This window comes from Mus caroli, chromosome 10 (assembly GCF_900094665.2).
Source record: "Mus caroli chromosome 10, CAROLI_EIJ_v1.1, whole genome shotgun sequence".
NCBI lineage: Eukaryota > Metazoa > Chordata > Mammalia > Rodentia > Muridae > Mus > Mus caroli.
In genome coordinates, this window is record NC_034579.1 from 101,218,810 (window position 1) to 101,246,377 (window position 27,568).

General features: G+C 38.2%; 1 protein-coding gene across 11 annotated transcripts in view; it reads left to right on the forward strand.

Moving 5' to 3' along the window:
• Ppp1r12a (protein phosphatase 1 regulatory subunit 12A) overlaps positions 1-27,568 on the forward strand; it is a 111,062-nt gene that overhangs the window by 61,687 nt on the left and 21,807 nt on the right. For 3 of the 11 annotated variants that reach the window (XM_029482711.1, XM_029482710.1, XM_029482712.1), the window contains exons 5-15: positions 2,392-2,536; positions 8,478-8,552; positions 9,150-9,238; positions 9,646-9,803; positions 11,585-11,709; positions 17,762-17,875; positions 18,240-18,455; positions 19,899-19,993; positions 20,819-20,923; positions 21,738-21,905; positions 22,306-22,476. In XM_029482711.1, coding sequence (XP_029338571.1) covers positions 2,392-2,536; positions 8,478-8,552; positions 9,150-9,238; positions 9,646-9,803; positions 11,585-11,709; positions 17,762-17,875; positions 18,240-18,455; positions 19,899-19,993; positions 20,819-20,923; positions 21,738-21,905; positions 22,306-22,476 — 1,461 coding nt within the window. The remainder of the gene's footprint in view (positions 1-2,391; positions 2,537-8,477; positions 8,553-9,149; positions 9,239-9,645; positions 9,804-11,584; positions 11,710-17,761; positions 17,876-18,239; positions 18,456-19,898; positions 19,994-20,818; positions 20,924-21,737; positions 21,906-22,305; positions 22,477-27,568) is intronic. The other 8 variants (XM_029482715.1, XM_029482716.1, XM_029482713.1 and 5 more) reach the window with 5 other exon arrangements.

The following is a 27,568-nucleotide window of genomic DNA, read 5'->3' on the forward strand; positions in this document are numbered from 1 at the left end:
CTCCATTAACAAGTGATATGACTACAGTGACTTACCAACCAAATAACCATTATTCCTTACCTCAGCAGATCTACTTCTAGTAATTTTCTTACAGATATTCTTACACACATAAGAATAAAGGTGTATGCTACATAGTTTGTAATAAGAGGAGAATGACTTAATAAATCATGGTACACAATTTCCCTGGAAGACTCTGTAGCAATTAAAACATACGTGAGAAATTTTCTTTTATATTTTAGAAAGAGTGTTAGGATTATTATGAAATAACAATCAAGTGAAGAATAAGTATCATTTTTAAAAATTAGATTTGTAATGAAACATCTCATGGAATTATCAAAATCTCTAGTATCGTTAAGGTGGTAAAGTAAAGCTAATTATTGACGTTCATCCTGGGAAAAGGTCCTCCTGTATTCTGTGGGTCTCAGTATGTGTTTGTGTTCGCATGTGTTTGGTACTTGGACAAATAAACTGCGTAGAGTGGAGTCTTGCGCTTCCCCTCCCTGCCTCCCCTACACGGCTCCTTCCAGCTGACCTTGGTGCCCTTTCCTCCTCTTCAGCGTTGTAACTCCATAGACCTGCCTGCAGGACTGCAGCTTCTCACTCTCTTTCCATCGTAGATGCTCCTTGAGTGGAGGTGTTCTTCTTGTCCTTTCTTTCTTCTTTCTTTCATTTGGGTTTGTTTTCTTTCTTTTTTCCTAAGTGTCCTCATAGAACATGTAAAGAATGTGTTTGTTGAAGAAGATGTATACTCCTGCTTAAGTCTTCCCTCTACATATCCTCCCAAGTATGTGTTGCTCAGGAGATTAATATTATTAAAGTTCATAGTCCCTAATAAGGATATGTTTTTAGTATCTAATAGTCTAGTGCTATTTCTGCTCTATTAATAAAATCTCAGATCATGCATACAATAGTGGAGATCTGCTTTAATATAAATCTCTGGGTTTACATTTGTTAGCCTGTTCTTTAGATCATTGCTTTTAAATACTAGTCTGTAGATGGGTACCAGGCAATAGTATAAGCAGCGTATAGGATTATTATAAAGATTATTTTTGTACCAATATCCTGTGTATAAAAGTAGCTGGCATAGTGGTACATCCCTGCATTCCCTCCACTACAGAACTGAAGGCAGGGTCATCATTGGCTTGTCAGATATAGAAAGACAGTCTCAAAACCAACCAAATACATGTAGTTAGACAGAGCCTGAATGTACGGATTCAATAGTACTGTAGTTATGCTAGAGAATAGTTTTTATTAAAGCAAGTTCTTAGGATGGCTCTGTTACTAGGCTGGGTTTGTAAATAACTGCTGTGACTAGATATTATTAATAAGTAGGCTGATTTCTATGCCTCATGGTTTGGCTTGTTATACCGAGTCTGACTCTGTAACCCAGGCTGGCAGCAGTCATCCTGCCTCTGCCACATAAGTGCAGTGATTACAGATATGAGCATTCACACACAACCTTCACTTCTTAACAGTAAACACATAGAGCTGACTATATATTAGCTGTCACTACCACCTCCTGTAGGTAAGAAGACCTTCTCAAGTTCACCATCTTGGACAGTCAGGTAAAAGTGTTCCAGATTTCTGATGTAAAGCATCGTTTGCCTGTGTGTGGGCTGTGCTATGTGCAATTTATAGGTTCATTATGAGAACATAATTTTTGAGTGAAACAAAGGTTGGTGCCAGTATGCAGATAGAAGGGCATGCTGATTTATGTAACTTTGCATTGTATTAAAATTTATTCCTATTTTATAGCTTGTTAGTGATGTGGATATCTGCTTTCTACTGCTGCAAAATATATGACTCGATGCCCTTGAAAGACGTGTCTTGCTTTGTTTGTTTCTAACCGTCAGATTATCTGTTTCTTTTGAAATTTTTGATAGCAGATCATGAAGGTTCACAAGCTTCCATAAACCATTTCCTCCAGTGCAAAGTCACCAAGTCTTACAAAATACGCCTCTTGGATTCTGCTGTACTTCTAGGCCACATCTGGCCTGAGATGATATATTATCTGGACACCTAAAGATAGCTCTTGCAGTAAATAAGCTTTATATATACATTGATCCATTGTGCTTAAGCTTAAAACTGGGCTTTTCCATGAAAATTTTTACTTGCAAGTGATACTAACAAAAATTAATCAGTGTCATATCAAACTATAAGTTAGGATCATTAGGAATTAATTAAAACCTCCTTTTTGTGGCAATGACTCAAGAGTGTCTTCTGTAGATTACTTACCACTTGCCCGAGTTAATTCATTAAGAGGCGGAGGAATTGGAAGTCTCAAAAGAATTAAACTGCAAATTGTGGTTAAATTGCATGGTAGAAAGCTTCTGATGATGTTTGTTAATTTCGAGATTTTAATGATTATCTAATTCACTGTAATTTCTTTAGACTTTTAATACAGGCAGGCTATGATGTTAATATTAAAGATTATGATGGCTGGACACCTCTTCATGCTGCAGCTCATTGGGGTAAAGAAGAAGCATGTCGGATTTTAGTGGACAATCTGTGTGATATGGAGACGGTCAACAAAGTGGTAGGCCTTTTAAACGTACTTTCAACGCGGCCCGTGAGAGATGATAAATCATGGGATCTCTATCTACTGTCCGTCATTAACTCACTTACTAACTTTTAAGCTGTTTTATCTTCCATATGAGTTGTTTATGGTTCTGTTCTGGAGAAAACAGAGCAAAGCATTTGAGTTCTTGCATACCTACTATATTTTTAGATATACATAAGTTAAGAAAGTATGTGTGTCTAAATGCTTGCTGCCGTCTGTAGAAGCTAGAACAGTGTACCAGGGTGTTTCTGATAGTCTTTAGGGCTTGGACTTGTTGGTTGGTTGGTTGGTTGGTTTTGAGGCAGGGTCTCATACAAAGCTGACCTTACCTTCCATATGTAGCTAAGGTTTGTATTGATTCTCTTGCTTCCAGCTTCCAAGTACTGAAATGACAGGCTTTCAGGACCCCACCTGGCTGATGATAGATAGATACTCTTAGAGCCTGCACACAGACACAGTGATCAAGTGACAGTGGATAGTGAGACGAGATTATTGAGGTTCAGCGTTTATAAGAAAATTCAATGAGTAAATTATTTACTTTATGATCCATAATTGGATAAAGGAAATGAGGGAAGAAATACATGCTGTGCTATACATCATATTTCTATAGAATTAAGTTACCAAATTTTTTGGATCACTTTTCCCTTTCTAACAATATCCTTTTACCAGGAATGCTAGTTACTCTCCTACTCCATATTGGTAAACAGGTTTCACATACTCACAATTGAAAGCTTAAAGTATGTGTTCTGTCTGTTACCATCTGAACTCTGGCCTGCATTTCAGCTTTCCTCCAGTATCCTAACAGGCTACCTATTCACTCACATTGCTAGTGTTGATAATTGGTTTATTTAGTATTATTAGTGACTTTCAAAGAACACTAGAAGGGAGGGGTAGGAGCTTTTTTGATTTTTGTTTGTTTGTTTGTTTGTTTGTTTGTTTGTTTTGTTTTAATGGGTTGAAATAGTTTTCCAAAAAGAATATATAACTTCTGATTATGAACATACTTTCTTTCCCTGGCTGGATTGATGGTCTCCTTAGACATATTTAGTACATAATCTGTAGGAGAAAAATAATTTAATTTTGCCTTTGGCCTATATTTATTTTCTTCTTAGGTATAACTCATAATTATGCATTGGGATACAAGAAAATAAAATCATTTTATTTCATAACATTGAGTTTTCTTATTAGTATTAGAGCAGTTTCTTTAATCAGCATAAACTTGTATGTGGTTAATGGCTCTCTATACATGACTTTGAGATCACTGTGTCACGTGTTCTATCTTGTCCCACCCTCTCCGGATCTATTATTTAATGTTCCCCTCTCACCAGTTCCCCAGAGATTGTGTATGTACATTTAGGAATGTGCGCCGAGAAACTGAATGATTTTCTTAAAACCTCCCTGTAAGGGGTTTTCTTTAGTTTTCTGTTTCTCTACAGTGTTTATTTTTATCTGTACCAATATTTCTCTTATAAAATATCCAAACTCTTATCTAAAATAATTTATTTTAAAAAGGTAAGACATTAAAAACATTATAATAGACATAAGATAGAACTCTAAATGTTTTGTACTGTATTTAATCATAGTTTTAAAGTTTTTATTAAAGAATTCAATATTTACATAACTTTCCTTTGTGAGTTAACTGTCTTCTCTGTTTTTTCTTTTGGCTTAATTTTTTCTTATTAGATTTTCATTTTATTTTATATATATAAATTTTTTGCCTGCATATATGTATACATGTACACCACACACGTGCCTGGTGCCTGCACAGGTCAGAAAATGTCAGATCTTCTGGACTGGAGTTAGAGATGGTTGTGAGCCACCGTGTGGATGCTGGGAACAGAAGTCAGGGCCTCTGCAAGGCAACAGTACTTACTTTTTTTTTTTTTTAAGAGTTATTTATTTTATGTATGTGAGTACACTGTAGCTGTTCTTCAGACACACAGAAGAGGGCATCAGATTCCATTACAGATGGTTGTGAGCCACCATGCGGTTGCTGGGATTTGAACTCAGGACCTTCGCAAGAGCAGTCGGTGCTCTTAACCGCTGAGCCATCTCTCCAGCCCCCGCAACAGTACTATTAACTCCTGGGCCATCTTGCTAATCATTCTGCTTTATTTTTACTGATTGGACTTAAAAATAGCAAACACAGAAGTGGATGCTCACAGTCAGCTATTGGATGGATCACAGGGCCCCCAATGGAGAATCTAGAGAAAGTACCCAAGGAGCTAAAGGGATCTGCAACCCTATAGGTGGAACAACAATATGAACTAACCAGTACCCCGGAGCTCTTGTCTCTAGCTGCATATGTATCAAAAGATGGCCTAGTCGGCCATCACTGGAGAGAGAGGCCCATTGGTCATGCAAACTTTATATGCCTCAGTACAGGGGAACGCCAGGGCCAAGAAGTGGGAGTGGGTGGGGGGGGTGGTACGGGGGACTTTTGAGATAGCACTGGAAATGTAAATTAAGAAAATACCTAATTAAAAAAAAAATAGTATGTCATGGTGTATCTGTTTGTCTCCCCCTCCTCTACTTTAAATAGGGTTTCTACGTGGCTGTCCTAGAACTCAATGTGTAAACCAGGCTGGCCTTGAACTCATGGAGATCTGCCTGTCTCTGCTTCCCAAATCCTGGGACTAAAGGCATGTGACACCAATTCCAGAACCTTTTTCTTTTTGAGAAAATGTTTTCTCTAATAGCTCAAGACTATCTTCCACGCACTATGTGTCTAGGCTGACCTCTCTTCTACCATAGACTTTCTACTGCCAGAATTATAGAGGTGAACCCCCATACTTGGCATATCTTATATTTAGGTAGAAAAACTCATTTTGAGCCAATTGTGTAAGCCTACTATATGAATTTATCATGTTATTTCATTCTTTAGTTAGTGCCTTTTAAAGAATTCCCTTTATTTTCTATGCATGGGTGCTCTGCTGCATGTTTGTCTGTACATATGTATGCACAGAGTCCAAGGAGGCCCGAAGAAGTACTTGGAGTTTCTGGAACTGGAGCTGTAGCTAGTTGAGTCACCATGAGAGTTCTGAAATTTGAGCTTGTTTCCCATCAGAGCAGTCAGTGGTCTTAACCTCTGAGTCATCTCGACATGTCCCATTTGTTAGTACTCTTTTAACCAATCCTTTGAAAACAAAGTAAATGTTCTTAAAGCGCTATGAGTATTTCTGTGAATTAACTAACAGTCAGAAACATAGGTTAGGGCTCCACACATGCCAACATGCCTACACATGTTCAAACCATACACATTGATTTTTAAAAAAAATATATATAATATATGATATGTGGAAATAATATTAATATAGAAATGTATAAATTCTATAAAATCAATAAAAACTCCTGCATGGAAGTTGATCTTCTAAAAGTAAATAGAAATTTTTTCTCAACTTTTTAACTTGTTGGCAAACTATAAATTATCATTTTAGCTCTTAACATTGATTTTAAATATAAAAGCTTTTATTTTGCTTTGTTGGCTTATTAAAATAATTCTTTACAAGAATGTACCTATTATCTCTTCTTTAATATCAAGGATAATACTTTTCTTATTGGAATTTCTGTTAATGCACAATGATTAGAATATGTTATTAGCTTGATGCTGTGCAGGTTTAAGTGTTCCTGCCACTAATGAGCAGTGGTGTTTGTTTTCCATTGTGACCCTGCCTGACCTCATTGTTTCTTGCTATGAACTCAAATTAAAGGCTCCAGCAGTACAGACCTAGATCATATTCCCCGTTCTCTATCAGCTAGACACTCAGGCTGTCCATCTGAACACTGGGAATCATCATCAGTTTTGTACCAGCTGACTTCACTAGTACTTCCACCAAAGACTAAAAGAAGAATTAGGTCTGCAAAAGCAATTCATTTAAAACGGGTGAGAAAAAACTGCAGAGAGGGTGAATTAAGCCATGTTCTTGCTAGATCTGTGGCTTTGCTAATTTGTAGGTAGACTGAACTGATGTTCAAGCAGCTTGTTCTGTTCCTTTGCTTTGACACGAGCTCCTACTTTTCGGTCTCTCATCACCGAGTCCTTGGTTGTTTCCAGCTGCTCTACATGACTGAGCTGCTTTCCTGTGCTTGCATCCCAGTAGTGAAGCCAGAGGCCCGTGGGGATAGTTACAGTGTTCAGGGTCTCCTTCCACATCTTAGTGTCTTACAGATTGCGTGACAGTCGTGGTTATGTGATTGGTACCTGTGGCTGGGTGGTAGAGGTGTGCAGTTTACATGGGAAATTTTTCTCTGTGTATGGGCCACATTTTACTTGAGTTTTCATTCTCTATCAGCTGCTGTTTGCAAAGTAGAGTCATTAATGAAGGGAGAAAATGAAAAGAAAGGTTAGTAAGGGAACCCCGTTTCTAACTATTAAAAGAGAAATTCCTTGGTTATTAAAAGAACCCTTTCTTATTTTGCTTCAAAAATGTAATTACAATCCAAAAGTTCAGGGTGGTATTTTATTTGTACGAGTTGGTAAATTTTAAGGAGTAATTGAGTTATTTGACCCTAAGAGCATGATCTTGAGTCTGTAATAACATGATTTTAGATACAAGTTGCATTAAGTTAGAAGAGTTTCTAAAATTTTTGAATTGTACAAGGAATACAAAATTGAAAGTACATACTATGTTAAAATTTGGATCAGTTGTTTTATAACAGGATTTTTTTAACTCAATTTAATTCTTAGCTTTTAAGGCAGAAATGGGGAATTTTATTACCACAGGGAATAAAAGTAGACTGACAAATGTTCCTTTGAAGTAATTTTGAAACTGAGCATTGAGGTTGCTGCATATGCACACACACACTGCATGTACACCTTCATGTATCCATACATCTTTAGTCAAGTTTTAGAAGATAATCAAGTTAAAAGGTCTCAAATCCTAGAGTTACCACATTATTCCACTTTGAACGTGGGAGTAGCCCACAAACAGAATTGTTTTGTTCATGATGGGGCTTCATTTGCCTTTATTATTGTAATTTGTGTGTGCAGTTGAGTGCAGGTGCGCTTGGGTGTAGGCAGCAGATCCCTTAGAACTGGAGCTCTAGGCAGTCACCACTCTGCAGGAGCATCCTGCTCTTACTCGGCAGCAGTGCTTATGTTAGGCGGAAAGCCAAAGCAAATGATTTACATTAGCAAAATGAGCAGAGTCAGGGAATTGTGTTTTCCAGTAAAAGGGAGTGAAGTAGTCACACATGTCATGACAGAGATTAATCTCACAGCATGTGAGGTAAAAGAAGCCTATCCCAAAGAGTATCTAGCAGAGAGTTGTTCAGTTTGATCCATGTAAAGTGATCAACATACAGATAGATACAAGGTGGGTTAGGAGGAATGGGAAGATGGTACAAGAAGGATCTGCTTATTCTTTTGAGGATGGTGAAATTTTACTTCTAAATTGTAGCAAGGGAGTTGCAGCTGTTAATATTCTCAAAACAATGCACTCATTCTGGTCCTAAAGTATATGGAAGGTATTCTCACATGCGTTTCTCATGTGTCCTTGGAGTCCTGTATAGTCTATCATTTTTAACTTCCATCAAACATGATTCTCGGGGCTGGAGAGATACCTTAAGTCAGTGAAGTGCTTGCCTTGCTAGTCTTATGATCCAAGTTTAATTCCCTGAACTCATATAAAAGCTGAGTGTGGCAGCCTGTGCTTTTATTTCCAGAGCTGGGGCGCAGAGGCAAGTGGATCTGTTGGGTTCACTGGCCTAGCCTAGCTTACTTGGTGAGTTCCAGGCCTACGAGAGACCAGGTCTGTTAGATAGAGCACACTCATACACATGCATATATACCTACACAAACAGCACTGTGTGAGTGTACGCACACTTACCTAGATAGCTGTGTAATTAGTAAGAATTGTTGATGTCATTTTATGGTATATTGACTTTTTACTGTTGCTACTTCTCATTTCCTGTCTAGGGCCAAACAGCCTTTGATGTAGCAGATGAAGACATTTTGGGATATCTAGAAGAGTTGCAAAAAAAACAAACTCTGGTATGTTTAACTGCTAAGAATACTTATATTAATGAATTCTCTATAGCTTTGAATTTCAAGCATTTGCGGTGTTCTGATGTTTCTTACTTCTTACCTTCATAATCAAATGAAATGACAGTGGGCTTGAATGTGGGCTGCTGCTGGTGGTCGCTCATAATATTGATTGCCTATTTCTCTGTCTTGCTTTCTAAAAATCTGAGTATTTATAACATGTTTTTCTAATTTCCTAAGACAACATGCTTAGTGGTGTTATAGTAAGCTGAGTTTATAATAGCAGGCCCAAACATATAAGGAACTTCATAACTAGGAAACTGATTCTACATAAGTTCCTGGCAACACCCACCTTATGTAGACAGTGGGCCCTGACTTCTTTGTGAACTGAAGTTAGACGAGTTAACCTTCTCTTTTTATTGGTTGGTTAGAATTACTGGGTTGTGGTGTTGTTTACAAATTGCCAAGTGTTTTTCAAGCTTTTCCTTTGCAGCCAAAATTTAGATCTTTTTATAATGCCACTTTTTAAAACTCTGTTCTCCTTGTACTTTGTACTTTGCTACTTCATGCCACCCTTCCTGTTTCTTTACATAATTGTGGATAAAGCTCCATAGTGAGAAGCGGGATAAGAAATCTCCACTGATCGAGTCCACAGCAAATATGGAAAACAATCAACCACAGAAGGCTTTTAAAAAGTGAGTAAAGTGGACACGCAAACTTTATATGCCCCAGTACAGGGGAACGCCAGGGCCAAAAAGTGGGAATGGGTGGGTAGGGGAGCGGGGGGGAGTTATGGGGGACTTTTGGGATAGCATTGGAAATTTAATTGAGGAAAATACCTAATAAAAATATTTTAAAAAAATGAGTAAAGTAGGAAAGGCCAGGACTGGGAATGGGAGTGGGTGAGTTGGAGAGCAGGGGAAGGGGGGAGGGGATAGGGGGGTTTTCCGAGGGGAAACTAGGAAAGGGGATAACATTTGAAATGTAAATAAAGAAAATATCTAATTAAATAAAGAAGAAAAAAGTGAGTAAATTATAAGCAGGTTTCCTCACTGTTATGAACGGGTTAATGCTTTTGAACCTTTCATGTTTGAAATCGCAGCAAGGAAACGTTGATTATTGAGACAGAGAAAAATGCATCTCGCATCGAGTCTCTGGAGCAAGAGAAGGCTGATGAGGAGGAAGAAGGCAAGAAGGACGAGTCGAGCTGTTCCAGCGAGGAGGACGAGGAGGACGATTCAGAATCAGAGGCAGAAACGGGTGAGATAGGAAGGGTGCATTGATTGTAATTGTACTGAGCTTGTAGTTGGGAATAAGATAAGAATAGACTTCGGGTTTAAGCTTTGGTGTAGGTTTGCTTCATAATACCTGTTGCGTCTCTATCGGTAACCTGTAAATTTGTTGCTGAGGACTTGTCAGGAGACTGGGGCTCCTCTGCTTCTTGCCATGGTGTGTTTAGACTTGAAGAAGGTGCAGAGGCTTTTCAGAATGTTCTGGGACTCCTATAGGATGGTGCAGATAGTTTCCGGGTTTCCCCTCAGCTCAAGACCACATCTTCTGATTACTGTGATTCACTAGCCTAGAAGGCTGGCTCTGTAAACTTCCCACATTTTCCCTAAGATGGTCAAGGAGAGGAGGAGAGGGCTGCTGAGACAAGCCTTTCCTGAGAGGCTATGGAGTAATTTGTTTGTTTTAAGACAGTTGAAGATACTGCAAAGTATATAAAACAATAAAAACTCATATTCTAAGACTTCAGATGTAATAGTTCTTGAAGCTCAACCATACTTCAAATTTTTCTTTTAATAAAATATGAAGATATTGTATACAGTTTTCTTTAACATGTATCTTAGCTTTCCTTTCCTTCCTTCCAAAGAGGCAATTATGAGGGTTTAAAGTAGACGTTCAGTTTGTGTATACTCCTTCGGTGTACTCAAGTACTATGTAGCACCTGTACTGTGGGACAGGAGTCCTAGAATTGATATAGTTACTTACCAAGCTGGATGGTTGCATGTGAGTTCATCGTGTGTCCTAGAAGGACACTCAATGCAGTTAAGATAGTTGATACTTCCCTTCAGTGATTGAGTTCCTCGGTGCCTACAATAGTGCTGGAAATAGACGGACAGTGGGGTTTGTTTTTTTTTTTAATGACAACCCTATTAGTTGAGTAGGTTATTTCTAGAAAGATGAAATTGTTCATATTTAACTTTAAGTTTCTTAGAAGCAAGAAAGTCATATTCTCTGGAACACTTAGCCATATTGACATGACCGTAAGTTAATTGTTGTCAAAAGTATTTTTTAGGTTTCTTGAAATAATGGTCTTCAGTAATAGTTACTTACTCAGTACTTAGAAAATTCATAGCTATTGTAGGGTTTTTATTAATATTGCTAAGCATTCAAAGTTGAAATGTGAGTTAAATTTTCATCCTCTAGTTTATAGAAGTTAGGTTCTATCTGTACCTTTTATTCTCAAATGGGTTTTGGGTTTTGTTTTGTTTTTAAGGTTATTAAAAGTTTAGCATACATAGGCAGATTTCTAAAAACTCTTTTAAAACCTACTGCTTGGGCTGGAGAGATAACTCAGCAGATCCCAGCACGCGGGAGGCAGAGGCAGGCGGGTTTCCGAGTTCGAGGCCAGCCTGGTCTACAGAGTGAGTTCCAGGACAGCCAGGGCTACACAGAGAAACCCTGTCTCGAAAAAAAAACCAAAAAACAAAAAACCAAACAACAACAACAAAAGGATTTAGAGCTCCACGGCCCATAGGAGAAAAGCCAGGCAGACATGGTGGGTACTTAGGATACCAGTCTTCAGGAGACAGAGGCAGATTCCTGGGGCAAACTAGCTAGCTAGAGGAACTAGAGTTGGTAGGCTTCAGATTTGCTGAGAAATTTCCATGGTTTTGGCTTTGGGCCTCTACATATGTGAACATATACTCAAACAAATAATTATTTTAAAAAAAATCTATTTACAAAAAGTAATAAGAGCCACAGAAGCCAAAATCCTGTAGGATCTCACCTGATAACTTTGGTTTTGTTTTGAATAGATAAGACAAAGCCCATGGCTTCTGTAAGCAATGCTCATACTTCCAGCACTCAGGCAGCCCCTGCAGCTGTTACAACACCTACTCTGTCTTCCAACCAGGGGACCCCTACATCACCTGTTAAAAAGGTAAGCCGACATTCTAGTGTTAAACATACGTGTGCTTTGCTTAAGTGCCATTTGTACTCCCTGAATAAAATAGTTCTCAATGTTTATAGTTGTTATCAAAACATACCATATTTTTCTGCTCTTAATTTGTAATTTCCTCTGAGCCATGGTATAGTGACTTTTTTTGCCTTTTACAATTGATAGTAAGTTGATATTATAATGAATAGTTAATAAGTGTTAGTTATTAAAGTATGGCAGGAAATCAAAAAAGCTTTATAATATTTAAATTGGTGGTTGTGGTAGTTTTTATTTCCATTAGGCTTTTATTTTGAGAAATTTAAGTTTTATATTCTTTGTCTCTTTTAACTAGAAGTGTATACTGATAATTTCTCACCCCAGAAAGTACAGCATAGAAAGTCAGTGGAGGCCTACAAGTCAAGGGAAAACAAGAATCTAGATTTTTTCCCCCCATCTCATACAAGGTGCCTGACATGCCTCTATCAGACCAGTAAAATCGTGTTAGAATGCCAGCCCTCTCCCTGGGTTAGTTGTTCTCACTTTGGGCAAATTAATTGTCTTTCCTACCAAACAGAACAAAGATAGAGTTACTATTGTACAATTTGGTTGAGAGATAGAGCACAGCAGGCTTGAAGGGAATCCCAGTGCTGCGCTGCTCTCTCTCAAGCGCAGTGATGAAGAGCTTTTTGCTTTGCTTTTCTTAACCTTCCAGTCTCTTCACAAAGGTTTCTCCTCTGTGGCCTGACTTACCTTTAGTGAGCTCACTTGTGCCTCTCTGAATATACAGGTATTGTTTTTCTCCAGAACATGTAAAGCTGTATTGCGGTCGCCATTAAACCTCCTGACTGTGTCCATGTGTATCTCCTAGGTACAAATGCGTTATCCCTCCTTCCGTGGTAAAGCAGTGGTGCTTAGGAGAGTTAACTTTGATATAGTGCATACTGTATAATCTACAGAATAGTAATTTAATCTGTGCTAATTAATATATATGTGTGTGCGCAGGTCTTCCAGATTGTGCTTCAAATAGTATCCGACGTGGTGCTGGTGGTTGTATCTCTGTTGCACATCTAGCAGTGTTTAGATCGAAGGGATTTGAGATTGGACTTTTTTTCTGGCTGTCCTGGAACTCACTTTGTAGACCAGGCTGGCCTCGAACTCGGAAATCCCCCTGCCTCTGCCTCCCAAGTGTTGGGATTAAAGGAGTGAGCCACCATGCCCAGCTTTAATCCCCACTGTGTTTCTACGCAGTATTGTCATATGCAAGTTGGTTAAAATGTGGTTTTAATTTTTTAATTGTAACTATAGGAGATTTTTTAAACCTGTAGAGTCAGTATAACTCTCTCCTAAAACTCTGAGGTATGGAGCTATAACTCAGTAATAGAGTATTTGTCCAGAAGTCATGAAACCCTGCATTCAATCCCCTACACTAGCAAAAAAATAAAGCTCAACCTAAGAAAACACTAGGAGTGGGGTGGGGTGGGATGTGGAACAGTCAGAGGAATAAAAGTCTGGACTATTAAAAGAAAAGTTTAAAGAATGAGAGAGAGAGAGAGAGAGAGAGAGAGAGAGAGAGAGAGAGAGAGAGAGACCGACCTAAGGAGGAAAAATAGAAATTTTCAATGCTAGAAATCCATGGATGTCACTGGTGCATAGTTTGGACATCAGAAAGCTTCTGACCTGAGTTACCTTCTTCACTCTTCTAGACCTCTTATTCTCATGACTGTAATCACATATGCTTGATAGGAAATGCTCTCACAGTGTTGCAGCGTTTTGAAGACTGTTGTCACGTTATAACCACTACTAGGAAAGTTTATCTGATCTATATTTATATTCTATTTTACTTCTAAAACTGTCATGTACTCTTTCCGAGAATACTAAATTTGTGTCTCTTTCATTTAGCTTTTGATTTATTGTCTATTAAGATCCTAGGTTTATTTCAAGTTCTCATAAGCCCTTGCTAATGTCTGGGCAAGAAACCAGCTCTCTCTTTGGTAATTTGACTCAGCAATCCCTTTCATAAAGATGAAAAAATTTGGCAGTAGACTTCTTGTGTTCTGTTATCTTCTTCTCAAGCATAGCCTTAGACTTAGATCACTTCTCAGCTGATATTTAGTCACTAGCTGAGAGTAATTTGCATCTGTATTACCTGGATGGAATAATAATATTACTCCTGTAAAGAAAAAAGCTTAATCCAAATCTTAGTCATGAGTCTGTAATTAAACTGAACTAAACATACACATCTACTTCTATAATTTATATATTTAGAAAATCTCTGTTCTCAGATTTCAACCATCATGTGACTTCTTTGAAGATCATTCTTTGAATTCAAATTCTTAAGATTTTATAACCAATTATGTCAAAACTAAAGACATTAGGTACTCAAAATCTGAATTATTTTTGCTGATAGAACAGTCTTACAGTATGATATGCTTACGTGTATATGTATATATATATATATATGTATATGTATACATATCAATATTTAGACTTCGTAACACTTTTAATTTAGCACTTAGTGTTTTTTCTATAAACATGAAGAGAGATTTAGCAAATTCAGATTTACTTATGAGTGAGTTTACAAGTACATCTTAAAGATTTTTCAGCAGAGTTCTAATTTAGGTTTTATATCAGTACTCAGTTTTTAATACTAACACAGTTATCTTAGGCTGTCCAGCCTTGTGTGTCAGAGCCCAGACTATTAATTTGGGTGCACTCACTCCAAGGACTAGATCCCAGATGGACGCACATAACACAGCATTGCATGTCACTTCTATTCTTTTAGTATACAAGGTTAATTTAGCTAAAGATAGATGTGTTCAGTTTGCTTGCCTTAAGTTATAAACCCAAACTAAAAGAGAAAAAGCCTGTGAGTAATGCCCAGCTGATAATCTGTGGGCATCTTAGGATGGAAACCATCAGCTTGGTCTAGGACTGTAGCCTAGTAACAGAGCTCTTCCCAGTGTGCATGATGCTCAGTATTTCTCTCTCTCTCTCTCTCTCTCTCTCTCTCTCTCACACACACACACACACACACACACACACACACACACACACACACACTCTGAAGGTAAACAACAACAAAAATTCAGCTTGATTTTAGACCTTAAATCGTTAGTTAACAATAAATTGGGACTTTCTCTAGTTAAAGTAAGTATTGTTAGGATTCCAACAACTCACAGTTTCAAGTAAGTGTGAATTATATTTGTCTCCTAGCTAGTAAAAATTCAGAATTTTCTCAGAATCGGTTATTCTGGCTCACTGACTACTTAGTTTGCTGAGCAAAACAGTAGTTATATGAAGACTGATTTAGGCTGTGGGTTATATACCATCCACCATATGTAGAAAGCTACATATGTAAAGGTGAGGAAATTACATTCGGTTTTAAGTCATGAAACGAGAGCATTTGAAATCAATTAAGGGGTGACTAGCCAGCACCTTGCTACCAAGTTTGCATAACTTGACAAGAGAAACAGTGAGTATGCAGGCATGGTATCTACTAGGGAGAGGAAGTTTAGTGTCATGGCACATATATATAGAATAAATCAGAAAATGGGGGTAAATGATGGAATGCCTTCATTTCTAGAGTAATAATTTATAAATTATTCCTTGTAAGAAATCCCAGTAAATGTGCGAACAGTGCTGCGAGAGTTCATTCTCTATGTAAGGCTGCTCTGGCGGTTCCTGTGTGAGTACGGGTGATGGGGATGAGATCCTGACGAAATACTGCCCACAACGATAGGTATACGAATAGAGATAAGAGATACAGCCTTGAGCTTTAAAAACACAGAAGGACATTGAGAGACACGGTCCCAGACTTATCAATAAAAGAGAATGTCAAAAGAACATTAGTATGACTGCAAATTTTTAAACACACGGGACATTGAAGAAACAACATTAGCACTACTACTAGTAATAGAGAACTGATAAAGTTTATAAGGCAAAGTATGTGATTGATACATGTTAAGTTTAAGGTCCAAATGCAATTGTAAGTAGTCTGATCTATAGGTAAATAAAATAAAAGTCTAGGGCTAGCAAGATGACTCAGTGCATAGATAGATAGATAGATAGATAGATAGATAGATAGATAGATAGATAGACAGACTGATTGACTTTAAGGCTAGTAATTTAAGGGTTGGGTTAGAGTAGAGAGTAGGAAATTTTAGAATAAGTTTAATAAATTTAATATTTAGCTTGAAAGAGAAAACTAATTTCAATCCTTGGCAGAAAAACAAAGGTAGCCCATCTACCTGGGAGTAGACTCTTGGAGTAGTTGAATTGAAAGAGTAGGCGAAGGCAGGTTGTTAGCCAGAAAAAAAAAAAAAAAAAAACACCAGACGTGGTCTGAAGACTAAGAAAGTGATGATATGGTGTCCTGTTATAAAAGCAAAAGAAGAAAATGTGCAAGTAGAGGATTACAGTTAAGTATTCAGTACATTTCTCCATGTACCAATCAAATGAAAGGTACTTTTACATATCTGGACCAGGTCTTGGATCTAAATCCTTGATGTATAAAATGGGAGGTTATCAAAAATGTGAGTTAATCAGCTGCTAAAATATAGTGATGTCATTTTTAAAATTGATATTACTGCTCTGGTTGAGTCAAGTCTAAAAGAGCAATAGTAGCATTTCTTTTTTGTGCTTGTAGTGTTGTTATATTGAGATAACTCATACAGAGTTATGAGAATTTAGCTTAGAGATAGACAGGAGCAGGCATCTCTTACATGCTGGCCTATGTTATACACGTAAATGGTATCTGCTGTCTGTTTGCTTAGTCACAGTGGAAAAACCTTTCAGTTTGCAGGAGATGCAGTTGGAGCAGGAATTCACAAAATATGCCTATTTTTAAATAGCAAACAAGCAGAGAATGTTTTTAACATCTTTAAATACTTGGGAAAATACATAATATGCTACTTTCTGACACATTCAGATTTCATTGCCCCTAAATAAACTTCTATTAGAGCATAAGCATGCTCATTCACATATGATCAATGTTTTACAAAGCCCAGAGTGTAGCCATGGTGTGCATGCGTGTTGCCAAAATGCATAGATAGCTACTTGTGGTCAGACATAATAGCACACACTCTGATGATCCAGCAGTAGAGAGGCAGAGACAGGATTGTGCACTGGGACGTGTACTAGCTACTCCAGTAAGATTACAGTATACCTTATGTAGAATTCTTGTTACTTTGTTTGACATCCTGAAATAATTCCAGATGCATTTGGGGTCATGTGAACTAAGTAGACTCTTGATGGAAATGATTACAAGCTACCGGAAATATTGTAAAAAAGTGGTCCCTAGCATCATGGTACTATCACTAAAGGTCTGCTAACCTACAGTTTGAGCAGATTTTGACCATGCATGCAAAAGTATTTTCTTTTTAATTAACAATACCTTGTTATATTTAGTTGATATAGTCTCCTCTCTGTGCATTGAGCATTAAAATTCTTGAACTGAAAAGGTGAAGTTGGCCGGGCGTGGTGGCGCACGCCTTTAATCCCAGCACTCGGGAGNAAAAAAAAAAAAAAAAAAAAAAGGAAAAGGTGAAGTTGATAAAGTAAATTATTTAATGATAATAACTAGTATATTTTAAGCATGATAACCAATATATTGGTGAAAACCCTGAGAAGTAGAATAATTATGCATAAAATATGTTGTAACTAAAATTACAGATTAATATTTATTAGGAAGAATAAACAGTAAATTTAAAGTTAAAATATTTTAAAATACTACTAAATTAAGTTTACTTAGAAAATTAAATTTTCACCTACGGTGTGTAAATCACTGAAAACAAAGTCCATATGTAGTAATTTTTCACTCATGTGCTATACTGCTCTGTGTGCCATTAACTGGGTAAGAATTTTCTTTATTAGATTCTTCCCAATTACCTCTTGAGGAAACTAGGGCCATCACACTCTTACTGAATGTTCGTTTATTATAAAGTTGAAATATAGGAAAAAAGTGTGGTTGATTTTTTTTTTTTTCTTTTCACCTCCCTTTTCTGTCTTCATACTTTCAATCTGTATCTCTTGCCCTTCTTATTTTAATTGGCTTTAGTTTGATCTCATTGCTTCTCTCATGCCCGTGGAGTCAGTAGATCCTGCATCATGGAGGCAGGGCTTGCGCAAAACTGGCATTGTACTGGTGCCCAGTAAGGGTGAAAAATCCATGGTGAGGCACTTCTATGTGCAAGAGTGCAAGTTTCTGGGTTACGACATAACAAGCTTCATGAGTGTGGGTTACAAAGATGCATGGGTCAAGTCCTTACAGTGTGCTCATTGTTCTCTGTATCTGCATCATCATTTCTGTGTGATATGAAGTGTGTAGTGTGTGTTTATAAAGCTAACCTCTAGAAAGGCTATCTATTTACTCTCTAAGGTTTAGATTTTTGCCTTACGACATTAACCTTAGTAAATGTGTTTTCTCCCGAAACTATCACTTAAAATTTTAGACATTATCGGTAAATAATTATTTCTAAATTAAGGAATAATTGGTTTTAGTAACTTGTTTTTGTCTTTTATGAAATAAAAACCAGTTTCCAACATCGACTACAAAAATTTCTCCCAAAGAAGAAGAAAGAAAAGATGAGTCTCCTGCATCCTGGAGGTTAGGACTTAGAAAGACTGGCAGTTATGGTGCCCTGGCTGAAATCACTGCATCTAAAGAAGCCCAGAAGGAGAAAGACACTGCAGGGGTGATACGATCAGCTTCAAGTCCGAGACTCTCATCCTCTTTGGATAATAAAGAAAAGGTAATAGAGAGATGTCCTAGGAAGCACCATTAGCTCTTGGGTATCCGCTTAACTCACCGACTCGAGAATGTAGAATGGTCCTTCCTGTCTTGTGAGTGCCTGGAAGAGCAGTTATGCTTGCATAAAACAAGAAATTTGAGGAGATGCTAAGCTTTTAAAACTTGTTGATATTTGTTTAGATTGATATATTTGATACATGTATGTATGGAAGTGCACCGCATGAGTGTTTTGCCTGTGTGTATGGAAGTGCACCGCATGAGTGTTTTGCCTGTGTGTATGGAAGTGCACCGCATGAGTGTTTGCCTGTGTGTATGGAAGTGCACCGCATGAGTGTTTGCCTGTGTGTATGGAAGTGCACCGCATGAGTGTTTTGCCTGTGTGTATGGAAGTGCACCGCATGAGTGCCTGGCACTCACAGAAGTCAGAAGATGTTGCATTTCCTGGGACTGGAGTGACAGATGGTTGTAGGCCCACTGTGTGGGTGCTAAGAACCAAATCCAGTTCCTCTGCAAGAGCATCGAATGTTTTTAACCACCGAGCCATCTCTCCAGCCCTCCAAATCGTGATTTTTGAGTAGAATGTTCTAGGGAATGAATAGGTTTATTTTATTTATTATTGAGTAAGTTTCCCGGAGTTAAGGAACGCAATTTTTTTTTTAGCATGTAAGCATGATCAAGTTAAATTCAATTATTATTTGCAATTGCCAGGCTACCTTTTTTATCTTATACAAGTATGTCTTAATGAGTTTTAACTATATTTAACTATATTTTGAAAGAGAGAGTTTATAATGCACCAACAGGTACAACCAAAATTGCTCTCTTACTGAATTGCATATGACTGGACTACTTAAGTTTTTTCAATACAGTTTTCTTTCTCTTGAATGTTACCTTGTATTAGACATTCTACTATGAGGTTTCTTTCCCACTCACTTTAATGCTTTGCTTTCTTATAGCTTTATTGCCAAGTATATTGGCAGTGTGGAAGTGTCACTTCACTAACACTACATACTCTCAGCCACATGTCGCAGTAATACAATTTCGATAATGTCTGTTTAGAATACCTTAATATTTGAGAGCATGGATTGTCAGAGTTGTAAGTGGCTCCTTGTTGAACTGTATTTGAACTTTATGTCTTCAACAGAAATAAATGGATTTTAACTTACTACATTAGCTTTATACAAACCTTAGAAAAAGTCATTAATAAAGGATTTTTCTTCCTTTCCTGAAGTAGGTGATTTTCTAACTTTAGCCTAGGGGGCAGGAAAGGGAGCTGGCGGAGCTGAGCTGTTGTTCATTGCTTTGGAGGACCTCACTGATTTGTATGAGTACTGAAGTTCAGGATCTAAACTAGGAAAGGACTGCACAGTCACAGACGTGGACGTCATTTAAAACCTCTTCATGTTTTCATCGCACCTTTTGTCATTCATGACTTTCCTGTTGTCAGGAGAAAGATAACAAAGGAACGAGACTTGCATATGTCACCCCTACAATCCCGAGACGACTAGCCAGTACGTCTGACATTGAAGAGAAGGAGAACAGGTGAGTGCAGTGTGGCAGCTGTGTGCATCCCCGCAGAGTCTGCAGTGTTAGCATTGGTGTTAGATGTGAGGACTGTAAGCATGGGGGCGGGCTTTCAGGAAGAGAGAGGGCTGTCCGGTACCAGCAGAACACCAGGTGTACAGTCCTGCGGGACAAGAGCATGCAGGCTTAGTATGTTCCTGAGTGGCAAGGAAAGCAAAAGCAGAGGACACACAGATGGGTTCAGACACGTACACTCAGGAGACAGGAGCAGGGGCATCTCTCAGGGTTCTCCAACAGCCAGGGCCACACAGAGAAACCCTCTCTTGAAGAAAAAAAAAAAAAAACGAGAGGCGGGGAGAAGGGAGGGGAGGGGAGGGTGGAAGGAAAAGGGAAACACTGCATGATCACTATCAGGGTTTTGGGGTATTTTTGGTTTTGTTTTGTTTTGTTTTAATTAATTTCTTATTTTTTACTCTTAAGTGTTAAAGAACTTTTTATTTGTAGTCATGCTTTAGTGTCTAATTATGTATCTTCATTTTTTTCAGCTAACATTTTATATATTGTATAGGTTCTCAACATATTTTTGTCATTTTATAATATATCTATATGCCTACATATCTGTCTTATGCTGTAAATCACAGTATTTTGTCTTATAAATAATATGCTTCTAAATGCTTTTATTTAGGGTTATATACTGACTCCTAGAACTAAAATTCCTCCCACTTTTTGGTAACTCTCCTGAAGTTCCCTATGGGGTTTTCCTTAATACATCTACCCTTTTTCACCTTTCATAACCTTCTTCTGAAATTACCTACCAGAATCTGAAGGCTGTTGTCTCCACAGAGAGTCTTCAAGTTTGCGAACAAGTAGTTCTTACACAAGAAGAAAATGGGAAGATGATCTTAAAAAGAATAGTTCGATCAATGAAGGATCCACTTACCATAGAAGGTATGATGGACTTTATACGTGGCTTCTTTCTCTATGGCCTTATAAAAATAGCCGCTGATTTAATATCAGTTATGCAAATCTTTTTAAAATATTACATCTTTTTTGTGTGCTAAATTTAATTTAGAGACACAGTAAATATAAAGATGGTGTGGATTTACTCTAACTTATCCTCTGCATAGATGTTTAATTAAACTTGGAATATTATGAAATGTCTTTTAGCACTTTTAATGGAACTTCTTATGATTGACTAAATTGTCTGAAATGGGATATTGTCATAATTGATTTACCTATTGTCTATGATCTGGAACATTTGTTTGGACTGCAACTCAGCTATGAAGGCATAGAATCTTGATGCTGATATAGTGGAGACTAGGACACTTCTACTTCTGTGTGGAAAGCAAGAGTAAGAGATGAACACATACACAGAGACCACGGGTCGCTCCTGAGGAGTTAACCCATTGCAAAAAACTTTTCTTCGGAGTGGCCATATGCCTTATTTCCCTTGAATGAATCCACTCTACATTTTTCTTAGAACCAGCCTGGCATGACCATTTTTGGTCTAGCGTATTCTGAAAATGTTCAGTGTTGACTGTTATTGAAGGCTTTGGGACGAGGAGGCATAAAATTCTACACCATCAAATCAGTAAAATTAATCTATACTCTAGCAACTGTAGGTCCAACTCTTGGTGCTGGAGCTGGTGGTGTGATGAGGAGCAGAGTTTGTTTTCTACTGTGTGCAGCTGTGTGATAGTGAGAGAGTGAATGCAGCGTCCACATACAGCACAGCCTACATAGAAGTGCCTCTTTCCTTTAGTTGCTCCTTTGGTAGAAGACAAGACGATTTGATTAGTTGTAGTGTCCCAAGCACCACATCAACACCAACAGTCACCTCTGCAGCGGGGCTTCAGAGAAGCCTCCCTCCCAGCACAAGCACTGCTGCAAAGACTGCCCCGGGTTCTTCCTCCGCAGGCACACAGAGCAGGTGAGTCACAGAGACAGTCTGTGTTCAGGTCTACTGTGTGCTTATGTGCGTGCATGCATCGTTGTGTAGACAAATGTGGGCTCTGGATTTTTTTATTTACCGTGTCAAAATTGTTTTTAAAAATTGGTTCCAAAAAAAACCAAAAATCAAAAAAACAAAACAAAAAAAAAAAAAACCAAGCAATTATGCATGTCTGGGGAAAAAATATTAAGGTCTTAAATCATATTGCTTAAAATAAAAATTTATTTCTTTGGCAGCTCTGCATGAGCTGTTTGATTACTAATCTTGTGTTTTTAAAAAATCCATCCCTGTGGTCACCTGTTTTCAGCTTGTAGAAATGGCTTTCGTTGTTTAGCTGTTTTCCTTTTCTCTTTTTGTGTTGCTGCTTGTGATGCTATAGTACCTCAAATCGTTTGTGGGCTGAGGATAGTGCTGAGAGAGAAAAGGACAGTGCTCCCTCCGCAGTGACCATGCCTGTGGCTCCAACTGTTGTAAATGCTGCAGCTCCTTCCACCACCACCCTGACTACAACTACTGCTGGCACTGTTTCCGAGGTCAGGGAGAGACGCAGGTGTGTACAGGTCCTCTCAGTACTAGTTTCTGCTGATATGCTTAGCCAGTTTCTGGTATTTTGTGTTCTTTGCTTGTTTGTTTGTTATTCTTGGAAATGTGATATGTATTAGTAATTACTTTTCTGTTTCTGTGCTAAAATACTATGACCAAGGCGTTTTATAGAAGAAGGGGGTGGGCCAGAGAGATGGCTGGCTCAGCAGTTAACTCAGGACCTTCCAGAGGTCCTGAGTTCAATTCCCAGCAACCACATGGTGGCTCACAACCATCTATACAGTGTGCTCACATACAAAAAAAAATAAATAATTCTTTTTTAACAAAAGAATAAGGGGATTTTGCTTATAGCTTCATAGCGTTAGAGTCCATAAATGTCTGGGTAAAGGCGGCAGGCAGCTGTGGCTAGACAGGGATTCTGAGAGCTCCTCACATCTTGAACTGCAGTACAAGAAGGAGGAAGAGCTAGGAATGGCAGGGTCTTTAATATCTCAGAGCCCATCACCAATGGCATACTTCCTCCAACAAGGGCAGACTTGCAAAGCCCCCTCACGCAGCTCTCCCAACTGGGAACTGAGTGTTAAAATATGTGACCCTAAGAGGCATTCTCATTCAAACCACCACAATGACCAATCATCTTAATAGGCTAATAAATGAAATGTTATGTATTGACTCCAGCCTAGGGAAATGGGCACAGCTAGCAGTTATTAGCAATTAGGCGTTTTAGTCATCTCTGAAAGAATTGATGTCTGGGTCAATCAAAGGCAAAGCCAGACAACTGCCTTCCTTGATGTTAGTATCTTAGTGTTATTTGAAAGTGTGTGTGTGTGTGTGTGTGTGTGTGTGTGTGTGTGAGAGAGAGAGAGAGAGAGAGAGAGAGAGAGAGAGAGAGAGAGAGCACATGTGTTGTGAAGACTTGGGAGAAAATTATTACAACATACCAAGATTAATTGTTCTTGTTACAGAGGAAATAGATGTATTTTAAACAGTTTTGTGTTTAATTTTCATTATAAGATTTATGGGTTTAGCCGTGTAGCTTAGTGGTAAAGCCATTGCTTCAGGTATCGGTCCCAGGTTCACTCTTTTGTCTTCCCCTGTCTTCCCAGTTCTTTCCCCCTCCAGCTCCTTTCGTCCTTCCTTTTGCTTCCTTCCTCTTTTTCTTCACTCGGGGTCAAACAAGGAGCTTCTGTCTACCATTGAGTTACACTGGAGACACTTTTATCTTTTTTGTTTAGTTTTGTTTTTGTTTTTCAAGACAGGGTTTCTCTGTATAGCCCTGGCTGTCCTGAAACTCACTTTGTAGACCAGGCTGGCCTCGAACTCAGAAATCTGCCTGCCTCTGCCTCCCGAGTGCTGGGATTAAAGGTGTGCGCCACCACGCCCGGCCCGAGACACTTGTATCTTAATTACTTATAAATCAGCATTTGGAAAGAAAGGCCCAGACTCTGTTATTCCATGCTTTTAATTTAAACAAAAGTCTCAGTGACAGCATGTAATGAATATCCCCTCAGAATCAGCAATTATTTTAGAATCAAATATGATTCTCTCCTCCCGTCTTTCCTCCCCCGTCAGAGCTAGGCTCAAAACCAGTGCCTTGTGTATTCCGTGACAGCTGTAGTACTCAAACTGATTCTTACGTCAGGTTTATTGATTGCATTTAAGAAGATAATTGAGGAGGGTATGGCTTTTAAAAATTAGTCTTAATTTTAGTGGAGGATATTAAAGATTAAAAAATAATCTTTGGGCTGGAGAGATAGCTCAGTGGTTAAGAGCACCGACTGCTCTTCAGAAGATCCTGAGTTCAAATCCCAGTGATCACATGGTGGCTCACAACCAACAGTAAAAAGATCTGACTCCCTCTTCTGGGGTGTCTGAAGACAGCTACAGTGTACATACATATAATAAATAAATAAATCCTTAAAAATGAATAAGTAAATAAATAATCTTTATTACATGCAACAAAGATTATTTTAGTGGCATAAGAAACAAAATGTTTATCTTTTTTTTCTGTTAAAACTGAAAACCGTCTTTATTACTTAAACACTATCACAGTTCTGCCTTTCTTTTTGTTGTTGTTGTTGTTGTTGTTGTTGTTGTTGTTGTTGTTTTTCAAGACAGGGTTTCTCTGTATAGCCCTGGCTGTCCTGGAACTCAGTTCTGCCTTTCAGAAAGAGCTTTAAAAGGGTCATCTTAGTGTACCACCATCGTTACTAGGGTGGAATCAGCAGTTAAAGACATGGAAGTAAAGCCAGGTTCCTTCATAGAAAATTTACAGAGCCTACTACACTCTGGCTTTCCAGGTTTTTTCATTTGGTTTTCAGACCCTTCGTCTAGTTCCCACGTTTTCTGCTGCCTGGCTGTCCTGTCTGCCTTCAATCTCTTCCTAGATTTCTTATCTGTCTCTGGGTGTTGGCAGTAGTTACCCCTTGGCTGTCACCGTCTGTATGGTGACAGACAAAGACCCACCGACATCATCTGCATCAGCGGGAGAGGTCTGGAGAGGTGCACAGATGATTAACACCGTGTTGACCACTGGCTTAAGTCCTGTATTTCCTGTGCCATTCTCGCAGGGGTTTGTAAGAGTCAGCAGACATAACAGTTCCCTCACTGTGTGTGTCTGCTGTGCTGTCGTCTCCTGGACGCAGAGCTGCTGATTTCTCCACTTTCTTTACTCTTGCCTGTGCTTAAATCCCATTCCCAGGGTGGGGCCTTGCCCAGCTGTGGGCTGGGGAAGGTGCATCTGGCCACTCTCACAGAAATTACAGGACATAATAGCAGTCTCATATTAGCCTTGTACCCTGAACCTCTCTTTGCTGTAAACTCCTAGGTATTATATTTCTGAGACACCTTCCTACTGAAGGCTGGCTTGGAAGTGAGTCTACTGAAGGCCTTCCATGGTTGTGTCTTTTTACCTTGTTTCTGTTTCATATTTCTAGAGAGTCTGTCCTGTTTCAGTAATACCTAAAGTAATTTTAGTGGCTGGACTTTCTTCCACATGAAATAGTTAGCTGGAAATTTTTATAAATTGTTTGCTTTTTCTGGTTATCTTTTCATTAAATTCTACCAGAGAATCTGAAATATATATTATTTATTTGTCTTAAAATATATACACAGTGGCAAAAATATATAGTGAGCAGGGTTAGGAGTTTGGCTTAGTGATAGAAGGAATACTTGCTGGCAGGTGTGCAGTCCTAAGGTTGGTAATCAGTGCTAGGGGAAAAAAAGATAATAAATTGTGACTGAAAAAATTTCTTTTTTTCTACTATTAAGATCTAATGAAGTTATGTAGCACACTGTTCAGTTGCCTTAGTTGATCAGGATTGTATCAAATTCCTCCTTTCTTTTTAGTTAAAAATTCCAAGGCCTTAATTTTTTATTAATTTATTTGTGGGTGGGTGGGGTGTAGTATATCTGTGGTGTTTGTAGATGCATGCATACTTGTGCACATACACCTTTCTGCATGCTTTCTTAACAGTTTTTCTGTGAACACACTGTCTTCCAAGATCTGCCTCTCTCAACTCTTAATGCTGGAGTTGTAAGCATGTGTAGCCACGTCCAGCTTTTATGTGGGAGCCAAGGATTTGAACCCTGGCCCTCATGCTTACACACCAAGTTTTCTAATCCATAAGTCATCTTTCAGCCCTCTGATAAATGTTTGTTTAACGGTAGAGAAAAACTACCGTCAGATGGTAGACTATAATAGCAGATGGTTTCAGAGAAAGGGCTTGTTATTTACCATCATTTGAAATGCACAGGAGCCCCTTACAAATAATACTGTCTTTGCATGGAACCATTGCTTTATATAGTTATTCTCTTCCATTGTCTTTTTATATTCCTCCAGCACCCAGGAGGCTGAGACAGAAAAGCCACAAGATTAAGGCCAGTCTGGACTTAAATAGTGATTTCCAAGCCAGTCTGGACTACATAGAAAAATTCTATTAAAAGAAAACAAAACAGAAATATATTTTCTCTGAAAGAAAAAAAGCTAAGTGTGAAATAAGAAGGCTGTTACTCAGTTTTTTAAATATAGAGTATGGTTGATGAATTAAAATACCATTATAAGTAAATCTGTTTCAATTAATAAATAAAACTTTGTAGAATAAATCATTAGAAAAATCTTTAATTAAAACAAAAACATTGAATTGATTAAAAGGCCATGGTTTTATACTAATTGGAAACAGATATTGCATATAAAATTAAAGTGCACAGATTTTACAAGTCATTCAGCTGGTAGTTTATCTCCTTAACAAACAGTTATGAGAAATTAACATTCATGGAAATTTGGAAGTGAAATTAAAAAATAATCCAGGCTTATGCAATAAAAGGTGAGTTTGTGAATTTAGGTCTAAACTAGTCTTTTGGTGAGATTTGGTAAGAAAGTATTCTGTAGGGGCTGGAGAAATGGCTCAGCTGTTAAGCGCACTGGCTGTTCTTCCAGAAGACCCAGATTCAATTCCTAGCACCCACGTGACAGTTCACACTTGTCTGTAACTCCAGTTCCAGGGCTTTTTGACACCCTCACACAGACATACATATAGACAAAACACCAATGAACATAAGCTAAAAAATAGAAACTAAAAGATATATTTTTTTTAAATACTTGAGTTAAAGAAGGGCTATCCTGCAGATAGACATGTGCTGCTATGACAGAGTTTTAACAACATCATGGTAAAAAGCTACCAAGAATATGGCGGCTAAGAGGACATAAAACAAGAAACAGTTACATCTTTCTGATCAAGATGTGATACTCAGCCAGATGAAGATGCCCAGTATTTCTTGAAACCAGGCTTTCTCCAAATGACTCAAACTTGTGTCAGGATGACATAAAACAAGCTTGCACAAAGACCATAAAAACAGCTTAAGTCAAATTAATTGCTGTGGTACAATTTTGCCCTTCTATAAATTTGCTCACTGTCCCAAAAAAGTGACCATACTTGACCTGTCCTGATTGACTTGCTCTCAGTTGCTGTAATCACAGAAGCAACAAGAAAGCAGTCTTCTCACCCTAACCCTAGTTCAAACTAAGTTCCCTAACTGCCGAGACTGAAAGCCCCTGTAAGAAAGAAATTTGTCATCTGCCAGTACTTATCTGAGAAAAC